This window comes from Manis pentadactyla, chromosome 3 (assembly GCF_030020395.1).
Source record: "Manis pentadactyla isolate mManPen7 chromosome 3, mManPen7.hap1, whole genome shotgun sequence".
Taxonomy (NCBI): domain Eukaryota; kingdom Metazoa; phylum Chordata; class Mammalia; order Pholidota; family Manidae; genus Manis; species Manis pentadactyla.
Genome location: NC_080021.1, coordinates 140,345,610 through 140,369,838, shown reverse-complemented (window position 1 = coordinate 140,369,838; position 24,229 = coordinate 140,345,610). Strand labels below are relative to the sequence as shown.

General features: G+C 38.6%; 1 protein-coding gene and 1 long non-coding RNA gene across 3 annotated transcripts in view; one reads left to right on the top strand and one right to left on the bottom strand.

Annotated features, from left to right (window-relative positions):
• Window positions 1-18,311, bottom strand: part of QNG1 (Q-nucleotide N-glycosylase 1) — a 33,330-nt gene extending 15,019 nt beyond the window's left edge. The window contains exons 1-2 of one of the 2 annotated variants that reach the window (XM_057498545.1): window positions 17,728-18,311; window positions 16,952-17,175 (exon numbers count right to left, since the gene is read on the bottom strand). In XM_057498545.1, coding sequence (XP_057354528.1) covers window positions 16,952-17,175; window positions 17,728-18,064 — 561 coding nt within the window. In that variant the 5' untranslated portion in view covers window positions 18,065-18,311. Of the gene's footprint in view, window positions 1-16,951; window positions 17,212-17,727 lie in introns of both variants that reach the window. The other variant, XM_036923228.2, reaches the window with a different exon arrangement.
• Window positions 18,312-18,579: 268 nt separating this feature from the next.
• Window positions 18,580-24,175, top strand: LOC130682973 (uncharacterized). Its single transcript, XR_008996489.1, has 3 exons — window positions 18,580-18,798; window positions 19,819-19,848; window positions 21,741-24,175. It is a non-coding gene; the product is annotated as an uncharacterized LOC130682973 (long non-coding RNA).
• Window positions 24,176-24,229: the final 54 nt, after the last annotated feature.

Below are 24,229 nucleotides of genomic sequence, written 5' to 3'. Positions count from 1 at the left end.
CACATAAAATAGAATTTAATGTGATCATGGTAGTATTTAGTGTTCTTTTTTAATGCTATTACTTCATATACATATTTCTTTTTAAAAAAATTCTCTGAAGTATTTAATATCTATTAAGAGGACAGAATAAATTCAATATTGAAAACCCAGTATCTAATTCACAATTACAGGTCATTTATCATAACCAACTGCATTAACAGCATCTTACTGCAGAGAGCATGGTCTTTCATGAGCAGAGACCTGGAACAAGCTCATATGAAACAAGAAATAAATCTGCTTTATATATTGGAAACTTATTTGCACTTCCAATCTTTATTGCCAAGAATATTCATGTACATATTTCTGTGTCACCATAATCTACCTGCTTATTATTTTCAATGACTAGACAGTATTTTTTAATGAAGTTTATTAATTAAAAATAGTATGTTTTCTGATTACAACAAAATTCATAATAATTGCATAAAATACAGAAGACTATAAAGAGGAAAATAATCATCCCTAAACTCACCTCTAAGGAGAATCAAAACATTTTTAAAATAATGCCTTTGAAAAATATGATTAACTTATTTCAGAGATAAAGACATAACTGATCAACAGCCAGAATTACTCAAGTCTACCATTTTTGTAAGTGGTCAAAGTCAATATGTTGGTCCATGTAACAAAATCAACTACCAATTATACTTATACATGGAAGAACTAAATTTAACCAAGCATTATAAGATAGTGGGCTATAATTTAACTCTAAAATTCTCTATGAAATTACTAATGCATATCAGTATAGACTATAGAAAAGCGTAATTACAATCTACTCCTAGTCCTACCACCAATGGTAATAACCTCAAATTATCTTTGAGAATTGCTTGTCTAAAGGGGAATAATCAATATTATTGGCTCCCAAATTATATCCTGATCACCTTGGGGAATGTTTTAATTAGTAAATGATATAAATAAATTTAGAAATTAAGACATGAAACTAGTTCCATACAAAAAATCCTTAAGATGGTTCAATATAGATTCCTTTACTAAAAAACCTGATGATACTCTGTCCAAATGAGAAATAACCTAATACTGCTTAACCTTAAAGTATACTTACTACAATTATCCAGACCTACTTCTCCTAAGTAAATAAAATTTTCCACAGCCACCACTAAGAAATTCACTATTTTGTTTTCTAGGACAAACATATACACTCAATTTTTTTTACAATAAATTGAGTGCTGGGGGAACTAATCACCATTAAAAAGTAACCCCACATCATTTGGGAATAAGGTATATTCCCAAACTTATAAAAAAATTACAATGTAGCTACTGTTACGCCATATAAATTGGACTTATACATGGTAACTAGGTTTCTATTTCTAATGCAAGTCTAGTTTATTGAACAGCAAGACATACAACTTAATTTATAAAACTATTAAACACAATTATGTTTACTATAATAGATAGAAGCAATTATCTCCTATTTTTAATAAGATACAGAGCAAACTGTAAAAATCTAAGAACCAAACCTTATATAACAAAAGCAGTGCTAGCATCTCACAAAACATAAATTGTCACATCATGATCACTGTTTCCATAGTAGTCAACTAGTGTATCTATCATAAAGATTATAGTACCCTTAAAATGAAAAACAAAAACAAACAGAAAACAAAAATAAGATTCAAGTAAGGAATCTAAAAGTAAATTCAAATAATCTATTAAACATTTTCTTAAGCTGGTAGGGTTCTAATAATAAAATGATTTTAAGTAATCAAATTCTATATCTCTAAAGTATTAACTGAAACCACTGAAAGTATCTGTAAATCAAAAAATAGCAATTCCCTGCATTTCATCACATTGCTTTGTGAATGTAATATTTTCAAAATAATACCTTTATAAAATAACTGTCGATGAAAATCTCTATGACCATGAGTTGATTTTCTTCAACAAATGTATTAAGAACAAATTAGGAAGGTCAAGAATTACTAATGCTTAAGAGTAACATAAACTATTATCAATTAAAATATCAAAAAAGCTCATTTTCCATTAATATTTATCAGTCAGAGTACACAGCCTAAAGAAGCTGAGTTATTAATTACAACTTTTACAGAGATACTGCATACTCTAAGCCAGAGTCACTTGAAGAGCTTTAAAAATCAGGCCTTTCTCTTTTATCTATTGGTCAGAAATTTTGAGTGTGGAGTTTTGGAAACACATCTGAATTTTGAAGCTTCCTGACTTTGGGCCACACCCAGTTTTGGGACATCACTGACCTCAATCAGTCTGAATTAAAATTTTCTAATTTCACTAATGTGCTTATGAGACAGGGACTGTGGGTTTAGACAAAGTAGAGTGAGGGTCTCCGGAAAAAGACCCCTACCAAAATTCCATGTTAAACAATTAAGCAAAGCCAGAGTCACATTAATTCTCTAAAGGGAAATATAAAACTAGGAATATAAGCATTCTTCAGTGATATTAGTTAAAACTAAAAAGCCAGGAGTAACTTGGCCTGGAATGTTTGACTATCCCCAGACAAGAAAATGAGGTCAGCATAGCCCACGTCTTCATTGTGTCAATTAAATCATGCTATTGTGAAATTTACTTTAGCATGCTAAAAGGCCCATATTATTTTCTTTGACGTTACCTGAATGCTGGTTTTTCCTCCTCCAGCCCATAATCAAGTAATTTACAATCTGGGCAATTAATATGGCAAGCGAGCCCAGTCACAAATGACATTGTAAAAACAGAAATATCTCCATCTTAAAAATGAGATTGTATTTTAAAACCAAAGAAGTCAAAAAATAGGTTTCTTGGAGAGGCGGAGCCAAGATGGCGGCATGAGGAGAGCAGTGGAAATCTCCTCCCAAAACCACATATATCTATGAAAATATAACAAAGACAACCCTTCCTAGAATAAAGACCAGAGGACACAGGACAACATCCAGACCACATCCACACCTGCGAGAACCCAGTGCCTCGCTAAGGGGGTAAGATACAAGCCCCAGCCTGGCGGAACCTGAGTGCCCCTCCCCCCAGCTCCTGGCGGGAGAAGAGGAGGCAGAGTGGGAGGGAGACAGAGCCCAGGACTGCTGAACACCCAGCCCCAGCCATCCGGATCAGAGCGCAGACACAGTGCATGAGCGGGGCCCTGGATACTAGGGAAACAGGGCAGTAAGAATGGTGAGCGGGTACCGGAGGCCTGGTGCCGGAGGACATAAGAAAAGCGAGTGGCCATTTTTGTTGTTGTTGTTGCTGTTTTGCTGAGGTGAGTGCTTTTTGGAAGTCTTAAAGGGACAGGGACCCCAATACTAGGGAAACAGGGCAGCAAGACCGGCGAGCGGGTGCCTGAGGCTGGCGCCAGAGAATAAAGAAAAACGAGCGGGCGGCCATTTTTTATTTTTTTTTTTAATTTTTTTAATTTTTAATTTTTTGTTTTTTTCTTGTGGTCGTTTGGTTTTGGCGGGTGCTTTTTGGAAGTCTTAAAGGGGCAGGGCGGGACACATAATCCAGAGGTAAGGAATCCGGGGATCCCTGGGTACTCTAATCAACTGGGCTGCAGGGAGCACAGAGGCCCCTTACGGAGATAAATAGCCTCCCGGCTGCTCCCCCTCCAACGCGACTCCACCGCTTCAGAGCAGAGGCCCGAGCCAGGCCACGCCCACAGCAACAGCAGAGATAAACTCCACAGCAGCCGGGCAGGAAGCAGAAGCCCTGTCTGTGCGCAGCTACAAAGCACAAGCCACTAGAGGTCGCTGTTCTCCCAGAAGAGGAGGGCCACAAACCAACAAGAAGGGAAGTTCTTCCAGCCATCACTCGTCCCAGCTCTGCAAACTATTCCTATCACCATGAAAAGGCAAAACTACAGAGACACCACCAGAGAAGAGGACAGACCTAACCAGTCTTCCTGACAAAGAATTCAAAATAAGAATCATAAACATGCTGACAGAGATGCAGAGAAATACGCAAGAGATATGGGATGAAGTCCGGAGGGAGATCACAGATACGAGAAAGGAGATTACAGAAATGAAACGAACTCTGGAAGGATTTATAAGCAGAATGGATAAGATGCAAGAGGCCATTGATGGAATTGAAACCAGAGAACAGGAACGCATGGAAGCTGACATAGAGAGAGATAAAAGGATCTCCAGGAATGAAACAATATTAAGAGAACGCTGTGACCAATCCAAAAGGAACAATATCTGTATTATAGGGGTACCAGAAGAAGAAGAGAGAGGAAAAGGGATGGAAAGTATCTTGGAAGAAATAATTGCTGAAAACTTCCCCAAACTGGGGGAGGAAATAATCGAACAGACCACGGAAATACACAGAACCTAAAAACAGAAAGGATCCAAGGAAGACAACACCAAGACACATAATAATTAAAATGGCAAAGATCAAGGACAAGGAAAGAGTTTTAAAGGCAGCTAGAGAGAAAAAGGTCACCTATAAAGGAAAACCCATGAGGCTAACATCAGACTTCTCGACAGAAACCCTACAGGCCAGAAGAGAATGGCATGACATATTTAATACAATGAAACAGAAGGGCCTTGAACCAAGGATACTGTATCCAGCATGACGATCATTTAAATATGATGGCGGGATTAAACAATTCCCAGACAAGCAAAAGCTGAGGGAATTTGCTTCCCACAACCACCACTACAGGACATCTTACAGTGACTGCTCTAGATGGGAGCACTCCTAGAAAGAGCACAGAACAAAACGCCCAACATATGAAGAATGGAGGAGGAGGAATAAGAAGGGAGAGAAGAAAAGAATCTCCAGACAGTGTATATAACAGCTCAATAAGCGAGCTAAGTTAGGCAGTAAGATACTAAAGAGGGTAACCTTGAACCTTTCTTTGGTAACCACGAATTTAAAGCCTGTAATGGCAATAAGTACATATCTTTCAAAAGTCACCCTAAATGTTAATGGGCTGAATGCACCAATCAAAAGACACAGAGTAATAGAATGAATAAAAAAGCAAGACCCATCTATATGCTGCTTACAAGAAAATCACCTCAAACCCAAAGACATGCACAGACTAAAAGTCAAGGGATGGAAAAACATATTTCAGGCAAACAACAGTGAGAAGAAAGCAGGGGTTGCAGTAATAATATCAGACAAAATAGACTTCAAAACAAAGAAAGCAATGAGATTAAGAAGGACACTACATAATGATAAAGGACTCAGTCCAACAAGAGGATATAACCATTCTAAATATATATGCACCCAACACAGGAGCACCAGCATATGTGAAACAAATACTAACAGAACTAAAGGGGGAAATAGACTGCAATGCATTCATTCTAGGAGACTTCAACACACCACTCACCCCAACAGATAGATCCACCAGGCAGAAAATAAGTAAGGACACGGAAGCACTGAACAACATAGTAGAGCAGATGGACCTAATAGACATCTATAGACCTCTACATCCAAAAGCAACAGGATATACATTCTTCTCAAGTGCACATGGAACATTCTCCAGAAGAGACCACATACTAGCCCACAAAAAGAGCCTCAGCAAAATCCAAAATATTGAAATTCGACCAACCAATTTTTCAGACCACAAAGGTATAAAACTAGAAATAAATTCTACAAAGAAAACAAAAAGGCTCACAAACACATGGAGGCTTAACAACATGCTCTTAAATAATCAATGGATCAACGAACAAATTAAAATAGAGATCAAGGAATATATAAGCAAATGACAACAATAACACAAAGCCCCAACTTCTGTGGGACGCAGCGAAAGCAGTCTTAAGAGGAAAGTATATAGCGATCCAGGCACACTTGACGAAGCAAGAACAATCCCAAATGAATAGTCTAACATCACAATTATCGAAATTGGAAAAAGAATTAACAAACGAGGCCTAAAGTCAGCAGAAGGAGGGACATAATAAAGATCAGAGAAGAAATAAATAAAATTGAGAAGAATAAAACAATAGCAAAAATCAATGAAACCAAGAGCTGGTTCTTTGAGAAAATAAACAAAATAGATAAGCCTCTACCCAAACTTATTAAGAGAAAAAGAGAATCAACACACATCAACAGAATCAGAAATGAGAATGGAAAAATCACGACAGATTCCACAGAAATACAAAGAATTATAAAAGACTACTAAGAACACTTATATGCCAACAAGCTGGAAAACCTAGAAGAAATGGTCAACTTCCTAGAAAAATACAACCTTCCAAGACTGACCAAGGAAGAAACACAAAAGTTAAACAAACCAATTACGAGCAAAGAAATTGAAACGGTAATCAAAAAACTACCTAAGAACAAAACACCCAGGCCGGACGGATTTACCTCGGAATTTTATCAGACACACAGAGAAAACATAATACCCATTCTCCTTAAAGTTTAAAAAAAAAAAGAAGAGGAGGGAATACTCCCAAACTCATTCTATGAAGCCAACATCACCCTAATACCAAAACCAGGCAAAGACCCCGCCAAAAAAGAAAATTAAAGACCAATATCCCTGATGAATGTAGATGCAAAAACACTTAAATATTAGCAAACCGAATTCAAAAGTATATCAAAAGGATCATACACCATGACAAGTGGGATTAATCCCAGGGATGCAAGGATGATGGTACAACATTCGAAAGTCCATCAACATCATCCACCACATCAACAAAAAGAAAGACAAAAACCACATGATCATCTCCATAGATGCTGAAAAAGCATTTGACAAAGTTCAACATCCATTCATGATAAAAACTCTCAGCAAAATGGGAATAGAGGGCAAGTACCTCAACATAATAAAGGCCATCTATGATAAACCCACAGCCAACATTATACTGAACAGCGAGAAGCTGAAAGCTTTTCCTCTGAGATCGGGAACTAGACAGGGATGCCCACTCTCCCCAATGCTATTTAACATAGTACTGGAGGTCCTAGCCACAGCAATCAGACAAAACAAAGAAATACAAGGAATCCAGATTGGTAAAGAAGAAGTTAAACTGTCACTATTTGCAGATGACATGATATTGTACATAAAAAACCCTAAAGACTCCACCCCAAAACTACTAGAACTGATATTGGAATACAGCAAAGTTGCAGGACACAAAATTAACACAAAGAAATCTGTGGCTTTCCTATACACTAACAATGAACCAACAGAAAGAGAAATCAGGAAAACAATTCCATTCACAACTGCATCAAAAGGAATACAATACCTAGGAATAAATCTAACCAAAGAAGTGAACGACCTATACTCTGAAAACTACAAGTCACTCTTAAGAGAAATTAAAGGGGACACTAACAAATGGAAACTCATCCCATGCTCGTGGCTAGGAAGAATTAACATCGTCAAAATGGCCATCCTGACCAAAGCAATATACAGATTTGATGCAATCCCTATGAAATTACCAGCAACATTCTTCAATGAACTGGAAGAAATAATTCAAAAATTCATATGGAAACACCAAAGACTCCGAATAGCCAAAGCAATCCTGAGAAAGAAGAATAAAGTTGGGGGGGGGATCTCACTACCCAATTTCAAGCTCTACTATAAAGCCATAGTAATCAAGACACTTTGGTACTGGCACAAGAACAGAGCCACAGACCAGTGGAACAGACTAGAGACTCCAGACATTAACCCAAACATATATGGTCAATTAATATACGATAAAGGAGCCATGGACATACAATGGGGAAATGATAGTCTCTTCAACAGATGGTGCTGGCAAAACTGGACAGCTACATGTAGGAGAATGAAACTGGACCATTGTCTAACCCCATATAAAAAAGTAAATTCAAAATGGATCAAAGACCTGAATGTAAGCCATGAAACCATTAAACTCGTTGAAAAAAACATACGCAAAAACCTCTTAGACATAAACATGAGTGACCTCTTCTTGAACATATCTCCCTGGGCAAGGGAAACAACAGCAAAAATGAACAAGTGGGACTATATTAAGCTGAAAAGCTTCTGTACAGCAAAAGACACCATCAATAGAACAAAAAGGAACACTACAGTATGGGAGAATATATTTGTAAATGACAGATTCGATAAAGGCTTGACGTCCAGAATATATAAAGAGCTCACACGCCTCAACAAACAAAAATCAAATAATCCAATTAAAAAATGGGCAGAGGAACTGAACAGACAGTTCTCCAAAAAAGAAATACAGATGGCCAACAGACACATGAGAAGATGCTCCACATCACTAATTATCAGAGAAATGCAAATTAAAATTACAATGAGGTATCACCTCACACCAGTAAGGATGGCTGCCATCCAAAAGACAAACAACAACACATGTTGGCGAGGCTGTGGAGAAAGGGGAACCCTCCTACACTGCTGGTGGGAATGTATGTAAACTAGTTCAACCATTGTGGAAAGCAGTATGGAGGTTCATCAAAATGCTCAAAACAGACTTACCATTTGACCCAGGAATTGCACTCCTAGGAATTTACCCTAAGAATGCAGCAATCAAGTATGAGAAAGACCAATGCACCCCTATGTTTACTGCAGCACTATTTACAATAGCCAAAAATTGGAAACAACCTTAATGTCCATCGGTAGATGAATGGATTAAAAAGATGTGGTACGTATATACAATGGAATACTACTCAGCCATAAGAAGAGGGCAAATCCTACCATTTGCAGCAACATGGATGGAGCTGGAGGGTATTATGCTCAGTGAAATAAGCCAAGCGGAGAAAGAGAAATACCAAATGATTTCACTCATCTGTGGAGTATAAGAACAAAGGAAAAACTGAAGGAACAAAACAGCAGTGGAATCACAGAACTCAAGAATGGACTAACAGGTACCAAAGGGAAAGGGACTGGGGAGGATGGGTGGGTAGGGAGGGATAAGGGGGGGAGCAAGAAGGGGGGTATTAAGATCAGCATGCATGGGGGGGTGGGAGAAAGGGAGGGCTGTACAACACAGAGAAGAGAAGTAGTGATTCTACAACATTTAACTATGCTGATGGACAGTGACTGTAAAGGGGTTTATAGCGGGGACCTGGTATAGGGGAGAGCCTAGGAAACATAATATTCTTCATGTAAGTGTAGATTAAAGATAAACTAAGTGTAAATCAACAATTAATGCATGCTTTAAATATCCTTAATTTTGATCACTTAAAGGGTGTCAGATGATCGGCTATGGAGGCACACTTTTCTGATAATATTCCCTTCTCTTAAAAAAAAAAAAAAAGCAGTTCCTGTGTGGTGACCTCTAATTAGTTCTACACAATGGTATAAAGGGTAGATCAAAGTGTGGGCAGAGTCTGTTTGTGTTTATACAGAGGATCAAAGCCTAATTTGGCTACCCAGAAAATGAACTAAGATATGATATTAAGAAGAACTTCCAACATCAGCACTCTCCGGAAGAGTCATACCAGAAGATGATCATCAAAAAACCTCAACAAAGATCCAGGCGATGCTGCAGTTGTAGCTGCATTCATCCCACCGGTTCCTGGACTTGCCATTGGAATGAAGAAGGAGATAACTAAGCTGGCCTGTACATACAGTAAAACAACAAATTTCACTGGATCTACACTGTTGGAACTCAACCAAGAATTAGGAGAAGTGCAAGTTGTAGCGCTCCAAAATCTTACAGACTAGCTACAGTTAAAAGAACATATGGGATGTGAACAGTCCCCAGGAATGGGCTGTTTTAATTTGTCTAATTTCTCTCAGACTGTTCAAGTACAGTTGGACAATATCCATCATATCATAGACAAATTTTCACAAATGCCTAGGGTGCCTAACTGGTTTTCTTGGCTTCACTGGAGATGGCTGGTAATTATAGATCTGCTTTGGTTATGTAACTGTATTCCTATTATGTTAATGTGTGTGCACAATTTAATTAGTAGTTTAAAACCTATACATGCTTAAGTTACTCTACAAGAAGATATGTCAAAGAAATAATCAATCTTCCCATGTTTTCTTCTGTCTGCTACCTCTATAGCTTTACTTCTTCCTTCCTAATTACAACCCTTAAATAGAATTCGTGCCTCATATCCAATTTACTGAGTATCATAATTCCTCCAAGTGGTAAAGATACCTCAAGACAAATGTTGGGCATAGAGGCCACAGGGCATAAATATGCAAAGAAGTAAAAAGCTAACCTTTTCAAAGAATATTGCTTCTCTCTCACTTACCAACTTTACACTTCCGTGTATGGCCCCAGAAGACAGCTGGTTAGGCAGAGACAGGTAAGATTCCTCAAGGGAGGAACAACCTAAGACAGGCACAGTCGCAGGGGGGCCATCAGGTGAGAAATTGGGATCAACAGAGGTGAGGCTTAGAACCTCACCCCGTTTTGAGAGAAATCTTCTGCATCCGTTGATGTTTTATTGCCCTTGTCTAGCTTGGATTAACACATAGTCTACAGGCACACACCTGATCATCTACATTTGCTCTCTTACAACACTAAACTATGTTTTCTACCTTTATCTTGTATCTACCTACCACTTCAGCATTTTATTAAAAAACAATAATAATAATAATAATAAAGGGAGAAATGTGGGATCCACATATAAATCAAGTATGAAAATCAAACGAATATTCATATTTGAACTGATTGTTTATAGTTCATAATGCGTGATCAAAACCGAAAGTTTCTGTGATGACTGCCCTTGTACTGTTCACCATGTAAGAACTTACTCACTATGTAAGAATTTGTTCACCATGTAAGAACTTGTTCATTATGCTTCAGAAGATTGGAGACTGATGAGAATTAGGCTTAGGGTGGATTAATGATTGTGCATTGAGCATTTACTCCCCTATACAGAATTCTATTGTTGTTAACAACCATTTGATCAATAAATATGAGAGATGCCCTCTTAAAAAAAAAAATAGGTTTCTTAACATAACAGACAATACTCAGCCCACCTTGGGAGCAGGACAGGTAGTCTTGATTGATAGGCTCCCAGACAAAGAAGCTGCTATTCTGGGAAAGAATCAAAGCAGTAAATTTCTTGTGCTAACTCTACAAAATAATCTGGAAAACTGGTAAGAAACTTAGTGTCTCTTCAAAGATAAGCATTTGGGGACCGTTTAGCAGGTCTGCGTCCCTAGCTCTTTGTCTCTCAACCACCAATAAATCCCCTAGACAACGAACCACCATGGACTCTCTTCTTCCCTCCTGGCGCAGGCCAGGAGCTCTGTCCTCTCACTTTATCTCTAAATAAAAGCTCTCCTGGAATCCAGATTGGTAAAGAAGAAGTTAAACTGTCACTATTTGCAGATGACATGATATTGTATGTAAAAAACCCTAAAGATTCCACTCCAAAACCACTGAATTCCAAATTTTGGAATTCAGCAAAGTTGGAGGATACAAAATTAATAAACAGAAATCTGTGGCTTTCCTATACACTAACAATGAACTAATAGAAAGAGAAATCAGGAAAACAACTCCATTCACAATGGCATCAAAAAGAGTAAAATACCTAGGAATAAATCTAACCAAGGAAGTGAAAGACCTATACCCTGAAAATTACAGGACAAGCTTAAGAGAAATTAAAGAAGACACTAACAAATGGAATCTCATCCCTTGCTCCTGGCTAGGAAGAATTAATATCATCAAAATGGCCATCCTGCCCAAAGCAATATACAGATTCAATGCAATCCCTATCAAATTACCAACAGCATTCTTAAACGAACTGGAACAAATAGTTCTAAAATTCATATGGAACTATCAAAGAACCCGAATAGCCAAAGCAATCCTGAGAAGGAAGAATAAAGTCAGGGGGATCTCGCTCCCCAACTTCAAGCTCTACTACAAAGCCACAGTAATCAAGACACTTTGTACTGGCACAAGAACAGAGCCACAGACCGGTGGAACAGAATAGAGACTCCAGACATTAACCCAAACATATATGGTCAATTAATTTACAATAAAGGAGCCATGGATATACAATGGGGAAATGCCAGCCTCTTCAACAGTTGCTGCTGGCAAAACTGGACAACTACATGTAAGAGAATGAAACTGGACCATTGTCTAACCCCATACACAAAGGTAGATTTGAAATGGATAAAAGACCTGAATGTAAGTCATGAAACCATACAACTCTTAGAAAAAAACATAGGCAAAAATCTATTAGACATAAACATGAGCGACTTCTACATGAACATATTTCCCCGGGCACGGGAAACAAAAGCAAAAATGAACAAGTGGGACTATATCAAGCTGAAAAGCTTCTGTACAGCAAAGGACACCATCAATAGAACAAAAAGGTATCCTACAGTATGGGAGAATATATTCATAAATGAAAGATCTGATAAAGGGCTGACATCCAAAATATATAAAGAGCTCACGCACCTCAACAAACAAAAAGCAAATAATCCAGTTAAAAAATGGGCAGAGGAGCTGAATAGACAGTTCTCCAAAGAAGAAATTCAGATGGCCAACAGACACATGAAAAGATGCTTCACATCACTAATCATCAGAGAAATGCAAATTAAAACCACAATGAGATATCACCTCATACCAGTAAGGATTGGCACCATCCAAAAGACAAACAACAACAAATGTTGGTGAGGTTGTGGAGAAAGGGTAACCCTCCTACACTGCTGGTGGGAATGTAAATTAGTTCAACCATTGTGGAAAGCAGTATGGAGGTTCCTCAAAAAACTCAAAATAGAAATACCATTTGACCCAGGAATTCCACTTCTAGGAATTTACCCTAAGAGTGCAGCAGCCCAGTTTGAAAAAGACAGATGCACCCCTATGTTTATCACAGCACTATTTACAATAGCCAAGAAATGGAAGCAACCTAAGTGTCCATCAGTAGATGAATGGATAAAGAAGACTGGTACATATACACAATGGAATATTATTCAGCCGTAAGAAGAAAACAAATCCTACCATTTGCAACAACATGGAGGGAACTAGAGGGTATTATGCTCAGTGGAATAAACCAGGTGGCAAAAGACAAGTACCAAATGATTTCACTCATATGTGGAGTATAAGAACAAAGAAAAACTGAAGGAACAAAACAGCAGCACAATCACAGAACCCAAGACTGGACTAACAGTTACCAAAGGGAAAGGGACTGGGGAGGGTGGGTGAGAAGGGAGGGATAAGAGCGGGAAAAAGAAAGGGGGCATCATGATTAGCATGTATAATGTGTGGGGGGGTGCACGGGGAGGGCTGTGCAACACAGAGAAGACAAGGAGTGATTCTACAGCATCTTACTATGCTGATGGACAGTGACTGTAATGGGGTTTGTAGGGGGGACTTGGTGAAGGGGAGAGTTTAGTAAACACAATGTTCTTCATGTAATTGTAGATTAATGATATGAAAAAGAAAAGCTCTCCTGCTTTTGAGTGTTTGCAAAGTTCATTCTTCAACTCAATGAACCAGAACCCTGTATAACTTATAATATCTAAAAATTAATTATCTCAGTAAATAAGTGTACACTAAAAACAATTATGATTATGTTTATGCAACTTGTTAAATATTAGCAAATATAGCAACCAACACCATAGTGTTATTAAGGAGGGAGGAAGGAAAGAGGGGAATGGAAAGGGCTCTCACATGCTGCTGCTGATCATGTTTGTTATTATCAACCTGAAGAACCATTAGCATTTTTATGAAAATCCTGGCTTTGCTTTGATTCAGCAATTCTCCTACTCGGAATCCATTCTAAGAAAATAATTATGGGTTTTAAACTTGTGTAATAATGCTTATTATTGCATAAAATTGGAAAAAAGAAAATACAATTTAAAAAATAAAACTATTGTTAAAAAAATAAAACCAACCAAACACAATTATTGCACTAAAATAGTCTGGGCAAAAATATGGGATTGTACATCCATATTGTAGAATACTTTGAAGCCATTAAAAATGGCACTATGAAAAAAAACTGGGCTGCGGAAGAATTTTTACTGACACGGGAAGATGTTCACAATGTTATATTTTAAAACATTAACTACAGCATGATCCTAATTCTCCCATGACTGTATGTATACACATTCATACAGACACAGAAAAAGACCAAATTGTGAACAGTGGTTACCTCTTGGTAGAACAGACTGTCCCCACACTTTCCAAATTCAGTAAGTAGTATGTTTTACTTTTGTAATTAGAAAAGTTTCAAATGGATAAAAAAATATATTTGACTTTAACACCTTCTGAATATAAAGTAGTAGCAATAGTTCATTAGAATTCCTCCAGATTTGGAATTAACTGCACAAAGAGTTTCAATTATTTGTGTATCTTTTAAATGAATATGTGAAGGTAACTATAAATTAACTAATCAAAGCATTAAACGAGTAACCATTATGTGATCAGAGTTATGTTAGGAGTCGTAGGGGTTACAGAAATACAGTACTTTTGGATAACACTACTGATAATCTTATGGAAATAATAAATGAAAAAAATATATTACTCCTTTAGAAAAGTGTTAAAATTCCTAAGACTTTTGTTACATTTTAGGGATTTTCCTCTAAGAATTTTAGGTGTATTTTATAAATTAGTACTGATGGGAAATGGTTCAGATACTAATTTTCATTTAAAAATGTATCAGCCTGAAAAATTAATCTATATCCTGGTACAGTTAATAAAAACTGACTTTTCAGCAAAGCAAATCAAAAGCACTGTGTTGGAAAAAGGAACAGCAACTCAGCAAATGCTTACTAAATCAATACTACAATCTACCAAAAAAATTCACTCCTTTATTCAGCACAAAAACTCACAACTTGAAAGTAAACAAACTACATGGTATTCTGAATTCATTCCATCCTGAAATGTTATTAAATTTAATCTCAATCCTTCTACTACAACCATGTCAATTCTGGAATACATGAATTCTTCGCCACATGAATGTAGTTTAATTTCTTTCATACAGTTTAATACAGTTAAATGGTCTGAATGATAGACCAAGGAACTTGATCACAACTTCTTGAAAAACTACACTGAAATGACATACTTCGAAGACAGAGATAGATCTCAAAGTCTGCATTAATTAGAATGGAATAAGTTCAACAGTGGCATAGGGCCTCTTTTCCAGGAACTTCCTCTGCCCCATCCATGCCTCCAAAGCCACATAATTGGTTATAATCCAGTGCAGTCCAATTAGTTCTTGCCAGAAGTTTTAGAACTGGAACTGAGAGTGTCTCCTTGTCTCTCTCTCTGGTGACTGATGCAGTAAGATGCAAAATTCATGAACCTTTTCTAGAAAACTTCATGGAGAAAGCTGATTTTCAGTAAGAAAAATGGAGCCAACAGAAACAGAGACTGAATCCTGATGGCTTCAAGTCCTTCATCCTAGCTGTTTTTATCCCCAATACCCATCCAAAAATTCTTCATGGTAATGCTTTCTAGTTTTGTGTCACTTGCAATTAAAAAAATCTTTACATAATCAGACATCTCTCATTTTATAGCAGAATAGAAAAGCTAGCTATTTCCTAACCGAATGACCTAAGATAAACTAGTTACACCCATCTTTTTAGAAAGACTTTGGTTCCTGGTCTGTGAACAGGACAAGAATGTTCCTTGTCTTTAGGCCCCACAGAGCTGTTCTGTTAATCAAATAAGAGTGTATGTGCAAACACTGTGTAAATCATAAAGAGTGATTTAAACAGTATTTTTGGTAATTTTAGTTGTTGAATTGTGATTACAAAAGGGTAGTTTTAAAATTTCAATTTGACATCAGTATTCATTAACTTATTTAATAGATTTATATTGTGATTCCTCTGAAGTTGCTTTCAATTCTGTCACAACTAAAATACACAGTGATAATGGAGTCTAGAAGAATTTTATAAAAACAAAATCCAGGTATACACCAGGAGGATATACAAAATGTTCACTATTTCAAAAGGACATCTGTTTAAATTTTTTTGAACTATAAAGCAAATAATACTAATAAAGTATCCTGTGCAGGAAAAAAAGAGCATATAGTATATATACATTAAAACTCAGCAAAAAATACATTTTATTAGCGAGAATTCAGTATAAATTTGATTTTCATCCAATGAAGTAAATTTTTTGAAGCACTATAAGTACCCCATTATCCCAGGTCCAGGGTTTTTTCAGGTGTGAAATATTTTAAAAGAACAAAGAATGAAGGAAATAAAACACACAATGAGATACCATCTCATACCAACCAGAGTGGCTAGTATTAACAAGAAGTAATATGTTGCAAGGATATGGAGAAAAGGGAACCCTTGTACATGATAAGGTTAGAATGTAAATTGGTACAGTCTCTATAGGAAGCAGTATGGAGGTTTCTCAGAAAACAAAAAATAGAAATATCAACACAACTCAGGAATTCCACTTCTGGGAATTTACCCAAAGAAAACAAAATCAATAATCCAAAAAGGTATATTCACTCCTATGTTTATTGCAGCACTGTTTACAATAGCCAAAATATAGAAGCAACCTAAGGGTCCATCATAAATTAATGGATTAAAAAGATATGGTGTGTACACACACACACAGGAATATTACTCAGCCATTAAAAAAGAACCAAATCTTGCCATTTGGACCACTGATGGACTTAGAGGGTATTATGCTAAGTGAAATAAGACAAATACCATATAATTTCACTTATATGTGAAATCTTAAAAATAAAACAAGCAAAACAGAAATAAACTCATCAACACAGAGAACAACTGGTGGTTGCTACATGGGAAAGGGTTGGGAGGTGGGAGAAATAAGGGTAAAGAAATTAGTGAGAATGTTTGATTTCTTGATCTGACGGATGGTTACATAAGTGGATACACATGTCAAAATTTACCAAGTTGCACACTAAGATTTGTGCATTTTATTATATGTACCTCAATAAAAAAGAAAAGTAAGTGGGAAAAGAAACCAGAGGAAATACACTGATTAGAAAACACAAGGGAAGTAACATCTTTGGAATACTACTTACCAATTTTGTTACTGCGCTTGTTCACAAGGAACACTTTAAACTTTGTTTTTATTCTCAAAAAAAGTTCTGGTAAGTAAAAGAGTTAACCACAGATGGTTAACTAAGAATTCTAAAGTCCTCAACAGAAACAACTCACCTCAAACTGAGTCACATCTCTGTAAGAAGGAAAGCTCTCGACTACCAGGTACATTAACTTCTGTGCACTTTTTTCACTTTTTCGAACACAATTAAGAAAAGAGCCTTCAAACTTGTCAAGCAGAATTTTCCCGGTTTCATTGAGAATCCGATGCCTCTCTTCAATCAAAGGCATTGGAACATCTGTGTCAGAACGGAGTACATGCCGAACCTGATCCAGGGTTACTGTGGCATAGTATGAAGCACTAGTTATTGGTATTCCTTAGGGAGAAAAAAGTGCAGAGAAACAATGTCAAACTTTTACATACATTAGACGCTTGCTTTTACAAAAAGCAGTTAATATGAAACCAAATGAGTGTTACAGGAATGCACTAAAAGTGGACGAAAAATAATCGGTAGAGCCCTCATTTTTCATTTGCTTGCCTGTGCTTAAATATCCATTTCTATTACACATGATATAGTTTGCATAGAATGTGTTATAATATCTATCCCTTTGTTCTTCGGATGTCATCATAGTGGTGTTTTTTAGAAAACTGACTTTTATACTTATCTGCCATAAGGATAAATATTAGGATCATTTCCCACTACATACGGGGTATAAGGATTTAATACCACCTTCCCATACTTTTACTCTAAGCAGAGGAACTGATAATGAAGACCTCCACGTTCGTCTTAACACATTATTCCATCTCCCAGCGCGCTCCTTGGGACCCTCCAGGCAAACTGAAACCTCAAAGGCTTGCAGGGTCGGGTCGGACCGGGAGAAGAGGCACCAACCTTCGTCAAGGGCCCTGTTGACCGCGGCGCACAGGGACCAGTATCCACTGTAAGTCGTCCCCCTGTACCCCACTAGGCATTTATGCTCGTCACGCTCCGACCAGAAGGAGAAGTTGAGCGTATCTACCAGGAACACCCAGTTGACCGCGGCCTCATCGGCCGCCCTGGGGTTCAGCTCGTGAAGGGCCTTCCAGCTCCCCAGGCGCAGCTCCGGCCCCGAGGCTCTGGCGAGCAGCAGGTCCGCCACCTTCCGAACGCCTTCGCCGTCAATGAACACTTCCCGACTGTTTTCCGCGATGAACTGTGCGGACGCCCGCGGAGTGAGGGGCTCGTCCATCCCGCCCCTCCACTTTGGGGCTGGGGAACGACGCTTTTGCGGAAGGCTGCCCAAATTCTCTTCCCTCGTTAGCCGGAGCAAGGGCCCGCTGAAACTCCCGCTCCCTATCCACAGTGGGGTCGCTGCCCAAACAGGGTCCCGCCCTCCTAGAGCGGCCCTGAGAACCGAGAGCGCGGCCAGGCTCCGGCCCTCTCCCTCCACGCCCTCCGGGATGCGGAACGGTGGAGACGGCGGCGCAGTGCGTCGGACCAAGGCCGCAGGCACTTCCGGGAGTGCGGCCCCGCCCACTCTCCTGGGTGTGCTTTCTGGCCCAGTTTCCGGTTCCGAAGGTTCGGAAAGCGCGTGGAAGTGTCCGGCGCGCGGCGGGCGGAAGTTGTGTACATTGCGACGTGCGCCATTTTGGCCGCGCTCCCACCCTATGTTTGCGTAGGTGGGGCTGCGGCTCGCCTGGGTCACGCTGATGCCAATCCCTGGACGGTGTTCCCTCCTTTAACTCCCTCCTGCCCCTCCCCTCTCCTTGGAGGGCGAAGTCCAGGCACGACGCCGTCGACAACGCCTAGCAGCCTGGTCCCTGAGCCACGACGAGCTTTAGAGCAGGCAGTGTCGGTTCGGTACTGGGCGGGTCCGAGCTACGCCCAGACTGCTATCCCACCCCATCCCCCAGCAAGCCTCCTCTTTTGCTAAATTCCTGGCCCATTTGGAAGACGAATGAACATTTGGGTTTGAAGAAATGGGTAAGAAAACAAGTGTACTAAATTGTTAAATTAACATTGTGTGCCTGGAACTGTGCTAAGTTCTGCATCTCATTTAGTTTTGGCTGTGACAAAAGCAGTGATTGTAAACCTCGTTTGGTAAGAGAAGCTGAGTGGTTCAGTGGTTATCCGTGGGTCACAGGAATTGTCTGCATGAGATTGAAATCCTTGTTTATCCATCCCCCAGTCAAGGGCAATTCCTACGAGCCAACCATTTGGGTCAAGTGGTGACCATATCAATGGCCCTACTGTGGAGACACAATTAGAGGGAATAAGTATCACCTGGCAACCTCAAACTTTAAAAAAAAATACTTTTTACTAGGCTGAAGAGAGAAGCACAGGAGTCAATGTAGCAGTGATCCAGATTGGGCTAGTGATGAAATTTTAGTATAGAGACATTTTTTTCTCCTTCGGAGTCTTATATCTCCATGGATAATGTGAAATGTTCACAACTTTGACAATCAACTATTAAAAATAATCATCAGTAGTCATCTCTAGTTATTGACAGTAAAGAATCCTGGAATTTTGGGAGGATTTGGAGTTTAAGTTTGACGACTGTGCCCTTAGAGAAGCAGAATATCTTCATCCCTCCAGTTTCTTCGTTTTGGTAAGAAAAGGGTACTTTAAGGACTTTATTATGATTTGCTTTTCCAGAAAAAGTCACCAGTGCATTAAAATAAGGTTGTTGAATAAATGTAAAATCTGTTGACTTAAGATTTTTCCTTTCTTTCCCAGCAGCTCTAAGTCTTGAGTCAAAGAAATTGATTAGCAAGAAAATCTAGCAACCTACAAAAGAATCCAGGCGGTTAAACAGTTTAGGCAATTTTCTTTCACTGAGGCTTATTAACAGAAAAAAAGTTGACAACATTCCTACTGTGCTCAGGATATTGAGTTAGAGACTAAGAGTAGTATAAACAAAAGTACAACATGCTTCCTTTTCAAGGAAATTATTGTTGAGATAAAGCATAAACTCTGCATGTGTTTTTTTCTTTCTTTTTTAAGTATGTCTACAAGATTCTGGGAATACTGAAGGTGAGTTTGTTACCTACTCAACATTCTTTTCTTCCTCCTCCCTTGTCAACAGAATCCTGATGTTCAGGAATCCCTCCCCCTTATGCACAGTTGGTGTAGCTCAGCATCCTCTGCTTCAGGGTGGTCTGCTAGTCTAAGGGTAATTATCACCCTCTTGCCAGGGACTGGATTAGGATTGTGCATGTTGCCCATTTCACCTCCATGAGTTGCAACAATAGGTTGGCAGGATGCTTCCAGAAAAGCTTTTCCAGGAGAACTTTCAGAAGTAATTCACACCTACTTTGGACGTGTTTGAACTTGGATATGAGGCTGGAAATTGGTACAGTCCTTTTGACAGCAACCTGACTATGAAGGGAGGTAAAGTACGCAGCTGAAATAATGGGATTACATCAACTCAAATCCATCCTACTTATGGATCTCCAGTTGAGTTAATAAACTTCCTTACAGTTTAAAGCAGTTTTGAGTTGAATTTTCTATTACTTGCTGTGAAACTTCCTATCGTACATAATAGGAAATACAGACATGGTATCTGAAATCTTACGATCTAGTGGGGAATGCAGACACTCAAATGTCTGGGTAGGACTGTACTTCAAGCAACAGAAAACCAGACTAAAGTGATGAAATAAGCAGGGCACTGTTTTTCTCATACAGTAAGTCCAGAGGTAGGCACTCCAGGGCTGGTGTTGCTATTTGAGAATGTCAGCAAGGAACTAGGCTCCTTGCTTTGGCTCACTATCCCTAGCATGTGGCTTTTGTCTTTATGGTTGGTAGGTGGCTCTGCCCTTACAGACATGTGCCACAGAAAGAAAGATGAAAATAAAAGGGGCAAAGGAACATGCTAGGTGATATATTTCTTTTGTAAAACTGCCAGAAGTTCTACCCTGTAGGCATAGGCTTTTGAAGAGAATAATCTAGATGACCTTTAAATAGTCCTTAAACTTGCATTTTAAAAGTTAACAAAGGAGGGAGGCAGGAGCAATGATGTGTCCTCACCACTTTTTTCCTTTTTTTTTTGTTTTTTGTTTTTTGTTTTTAAGTGTATCTACAAGATTCTGGGAATACAGGAGATGAGTTCATTACCTACACAACATCCTTTTCCTTCTCCTCCCTTGCTAGATTAGATTATTCCAGTCATCAAAAGAGCCCTCATTCTGAAGGGCTAAATAAATGTCAAGCATTGGCAACAATAATTGCTACATCTACTATTTTCTATCCTTATAGGCTATGGCATATATTTAAATAGTCAGTTAAAAGGTATTCTTGAAGAAACATTGCAAAAGTTAGATGCATGGATGGACAGCAGACACTTAGAGAGGAGGCTGTAGTTTCTCATATGCAGAAGGAGGAAAGCAGAGAAGTAAAATGGAATTTGTGAAGATAGAGCATCTCAATTATTTTTCATTTCCCCCAACTTTCCCACAGTGATCAATAGACTAAAGCCCCAAGAAGGCTTTGCAGAATATATAGTTTACTACTGTGTAATTTTTCTGTTCCTTTTCTTCATCTGTCTACCTACCTACCTACCTACCTATCTTATCTATCTACTGATCAATCACATTTAAAATTGACCACTTCCTTGAAATTCATTCTTGGTTTCTAGGGCATTATATTATCCTAGTTTTCTTAGGGTCATTGGAGGATTTTTCTCTTACTATTCTCTTCTTCTTGCATATAAAGTGTCCCATCTTACAGGCTATGGCTTAGGGACAGAATGGACTCTTTCTAGTGAAAACTCTGACTCTTAAATACTTCAGTTGGTTTTAAAATATTTAGTTATAATGCAATAAATGTATTTCCATTATACACATCATTATTACTATAGTTCAAAGCCAAGTAGAATTTTTTGAACCATTCTTTGCTTTTAACTAGTGAAATTAATGTTTCCTACTTAGGAGGAAGAACTAAGTATTTTTAAAACAATACAGAGCTTCCAAGTTAGTGAACATGTAGAGAGTCAGGGAGAGTGACATGCTTAAAGCTGGAAGCTCTGTGCCCTTTCTACAAGACCTTGTCCTACGTGTCTCTTCCATCTGGATGTTCCTGAGTTATATCCTTTTATAATAAGCTGGAAATTCGTTTTCTTTGCTGTCTAAAAAAACACAACAAAGTTCTGCAGTAAGTCGCAGCCCTTGAGAAGTTTGCTGAATTCCAGTGATGTTCCCTTACTAGATTATACACAAGACTGAAATGTCATCAAAGGAGTGGCTTGAATGATACTAGTAATTCTGAGTTCCTTTTTGACAAATTCTCTTCACTACAATCCAAACTTGTGTGCACTGCTTTACAAATGAGATCTCTGAAAAAGTTTGAACTCACCTTTCATTTCAGGATAAAATGCAAAATACTGATCTGGTAATCACCTTCTTTAACTCAAGGTTACCATCAAAGGGTTGTTGCACTGATGAAAGACAGATTGAAGAAATTTCCAGAACTGAAATTCAAATATGTGGAAGAGCAGCAGCAGACCTTCAAGTTATTTTATTTTGGGGAACAGAAGTAGACAGTTTGCCTGGTGTATCTTCTATTGAAGAGGATCATCCAAGGTGTTTCTCTTGCACACTCTGATTTGGAGAATTGGTGCCAGTTGGCAATACAGCACTCTGCTTAGATTGTAATGCAGAAAGAAGTGGGGATACAGATTATACAATTATAAATATATAAGCCTGCTTTTTTTAAAAGTATAAAAATAAACATACATAGGAATATTTACCTTGAACAGAACCTGAGGCAGGGGTTCAGAATCCAAAGAATTTTCTTCCCATACACATACTTCCAGAAATACTCCTAACAGTGCAGTTATTCCTCATAGAACACAAAATTCTCACAGCTTTTTCAGGAGATAATGCAATGTCTTATTACTTAGTGTATCAAAATCTAAGTTAAGGATGTCCGGGTGATGTAAATTTCTGCTCTAGCTCCAGCTCATCTGTTGTAGATTAAGTCCCAAGCAGCAGGGCCTGAGCTGGAGATGCTTGTGCAAGGGATTCACTGGAAAAACACTCAGGTGAAAGGGCATGAGAGAAGCAGTATGGGCAGTAATTAGTCAAGCCATGATTTGGTCTCAGCTGGGGATTGGTGTCAGCCTGATCCGAGTTCTGGAGTCTGAACTGTACACCGAATTTGTGCCAGTTTGAGACACAAGTATGAATAAAATGATCTAGCTAAAAAGGCTGCCTGCCTGATCTGCCAAATGAAGGCTAACCCAAATGAGAATTTACGGTTTAACAGTATTAGTCTTACCTCTCCTGCTTTTATGAGGATTTAGAGAGCTCCCAAATTCTTATATGCCCTCTTTCTCATAAGTTCCCATTCCCATTGATGGTAGACAAAAAAACTTTCCAAGTCAGCTGGAGTCTTCCAGTTTTAAATGGTCTAATTTAAGGGAAATAATTATTCAGTTACCTTGAAGGTAAGACCCCTTATTAGAGCTTTTTTTTTTTCTCTAAAAATTCTGTTGTTCACCTCCACCTTTTCAAGACCTTCCAAGGTCTAGATGGAAAGAGTTTTAGTTGTTCTCATAATGGGAGGAATAGGCCTTTGTCAACAAGCTGTCTCTGACCTCCAGCTGAGGTGTAGTCTGTCTGGTATCTGAATTTTGGCTCCTAGTCTCCCCCTTCACCACTGAATGACCGAACTAGTGAGTGGTGGTCTGGTTTCTCGGCACTCAGCCCAGTGGTCTTCCTTGACTAACTTGATCTCACTTTTTTCACTGGCACTGACAATCCTGAGATTCTGCTGTATCTCCATCCAGCCCTTCTGGGCTGTCTACATTACACTTCCTGCCATGCAGTAACCATCCCATGCACCATGGTGATCCCATGGCAAGCCCCTCGGTACTCAACTGGTATCACTCTTAAGCAATATGGGAATGAAAGGGAATTCTGTGGTGTGTGTATGTGTAAAGTCTCAGGGTCTGTGCCAAAATATATGCCTCAATTTCTGCTGTTTTTACCAGCCTATCTCTTAGCAACACTGCAGGATTCCAAATAGAAGGCTTCTTTGCTTTTCGCTTCCTATTCAACTTATCTGGAGTTCCTGCTCATAATTTGCCCTGCCTCAGGCTGAACCCTAAGGTCTGTGGGACCTAGCTGGCACCTTCTATTCTGCTGTCAAATCTCTTTACTATCACAATGACTTCTCTGTTTTGGTCTGATAAGCAGCTGTCATAATGCTTTCACTCCCGGACTCCTCTCCTGCAGACTATTTGTTCTAGGTGAATCCGTCCTTCCCTTCCAGAGCATGTTCTTAACCGCAGGAAGACTTCAGGAAAAAAAGGGCCAAGGGGAATTTTATGTCCAAAAGAGGAAAATATTTCTCAAAGGATTTTGAAGGTATCAAAATCTTCCAGTTTTAAATGGTCTAATTTAAGTGGGTGCACCTT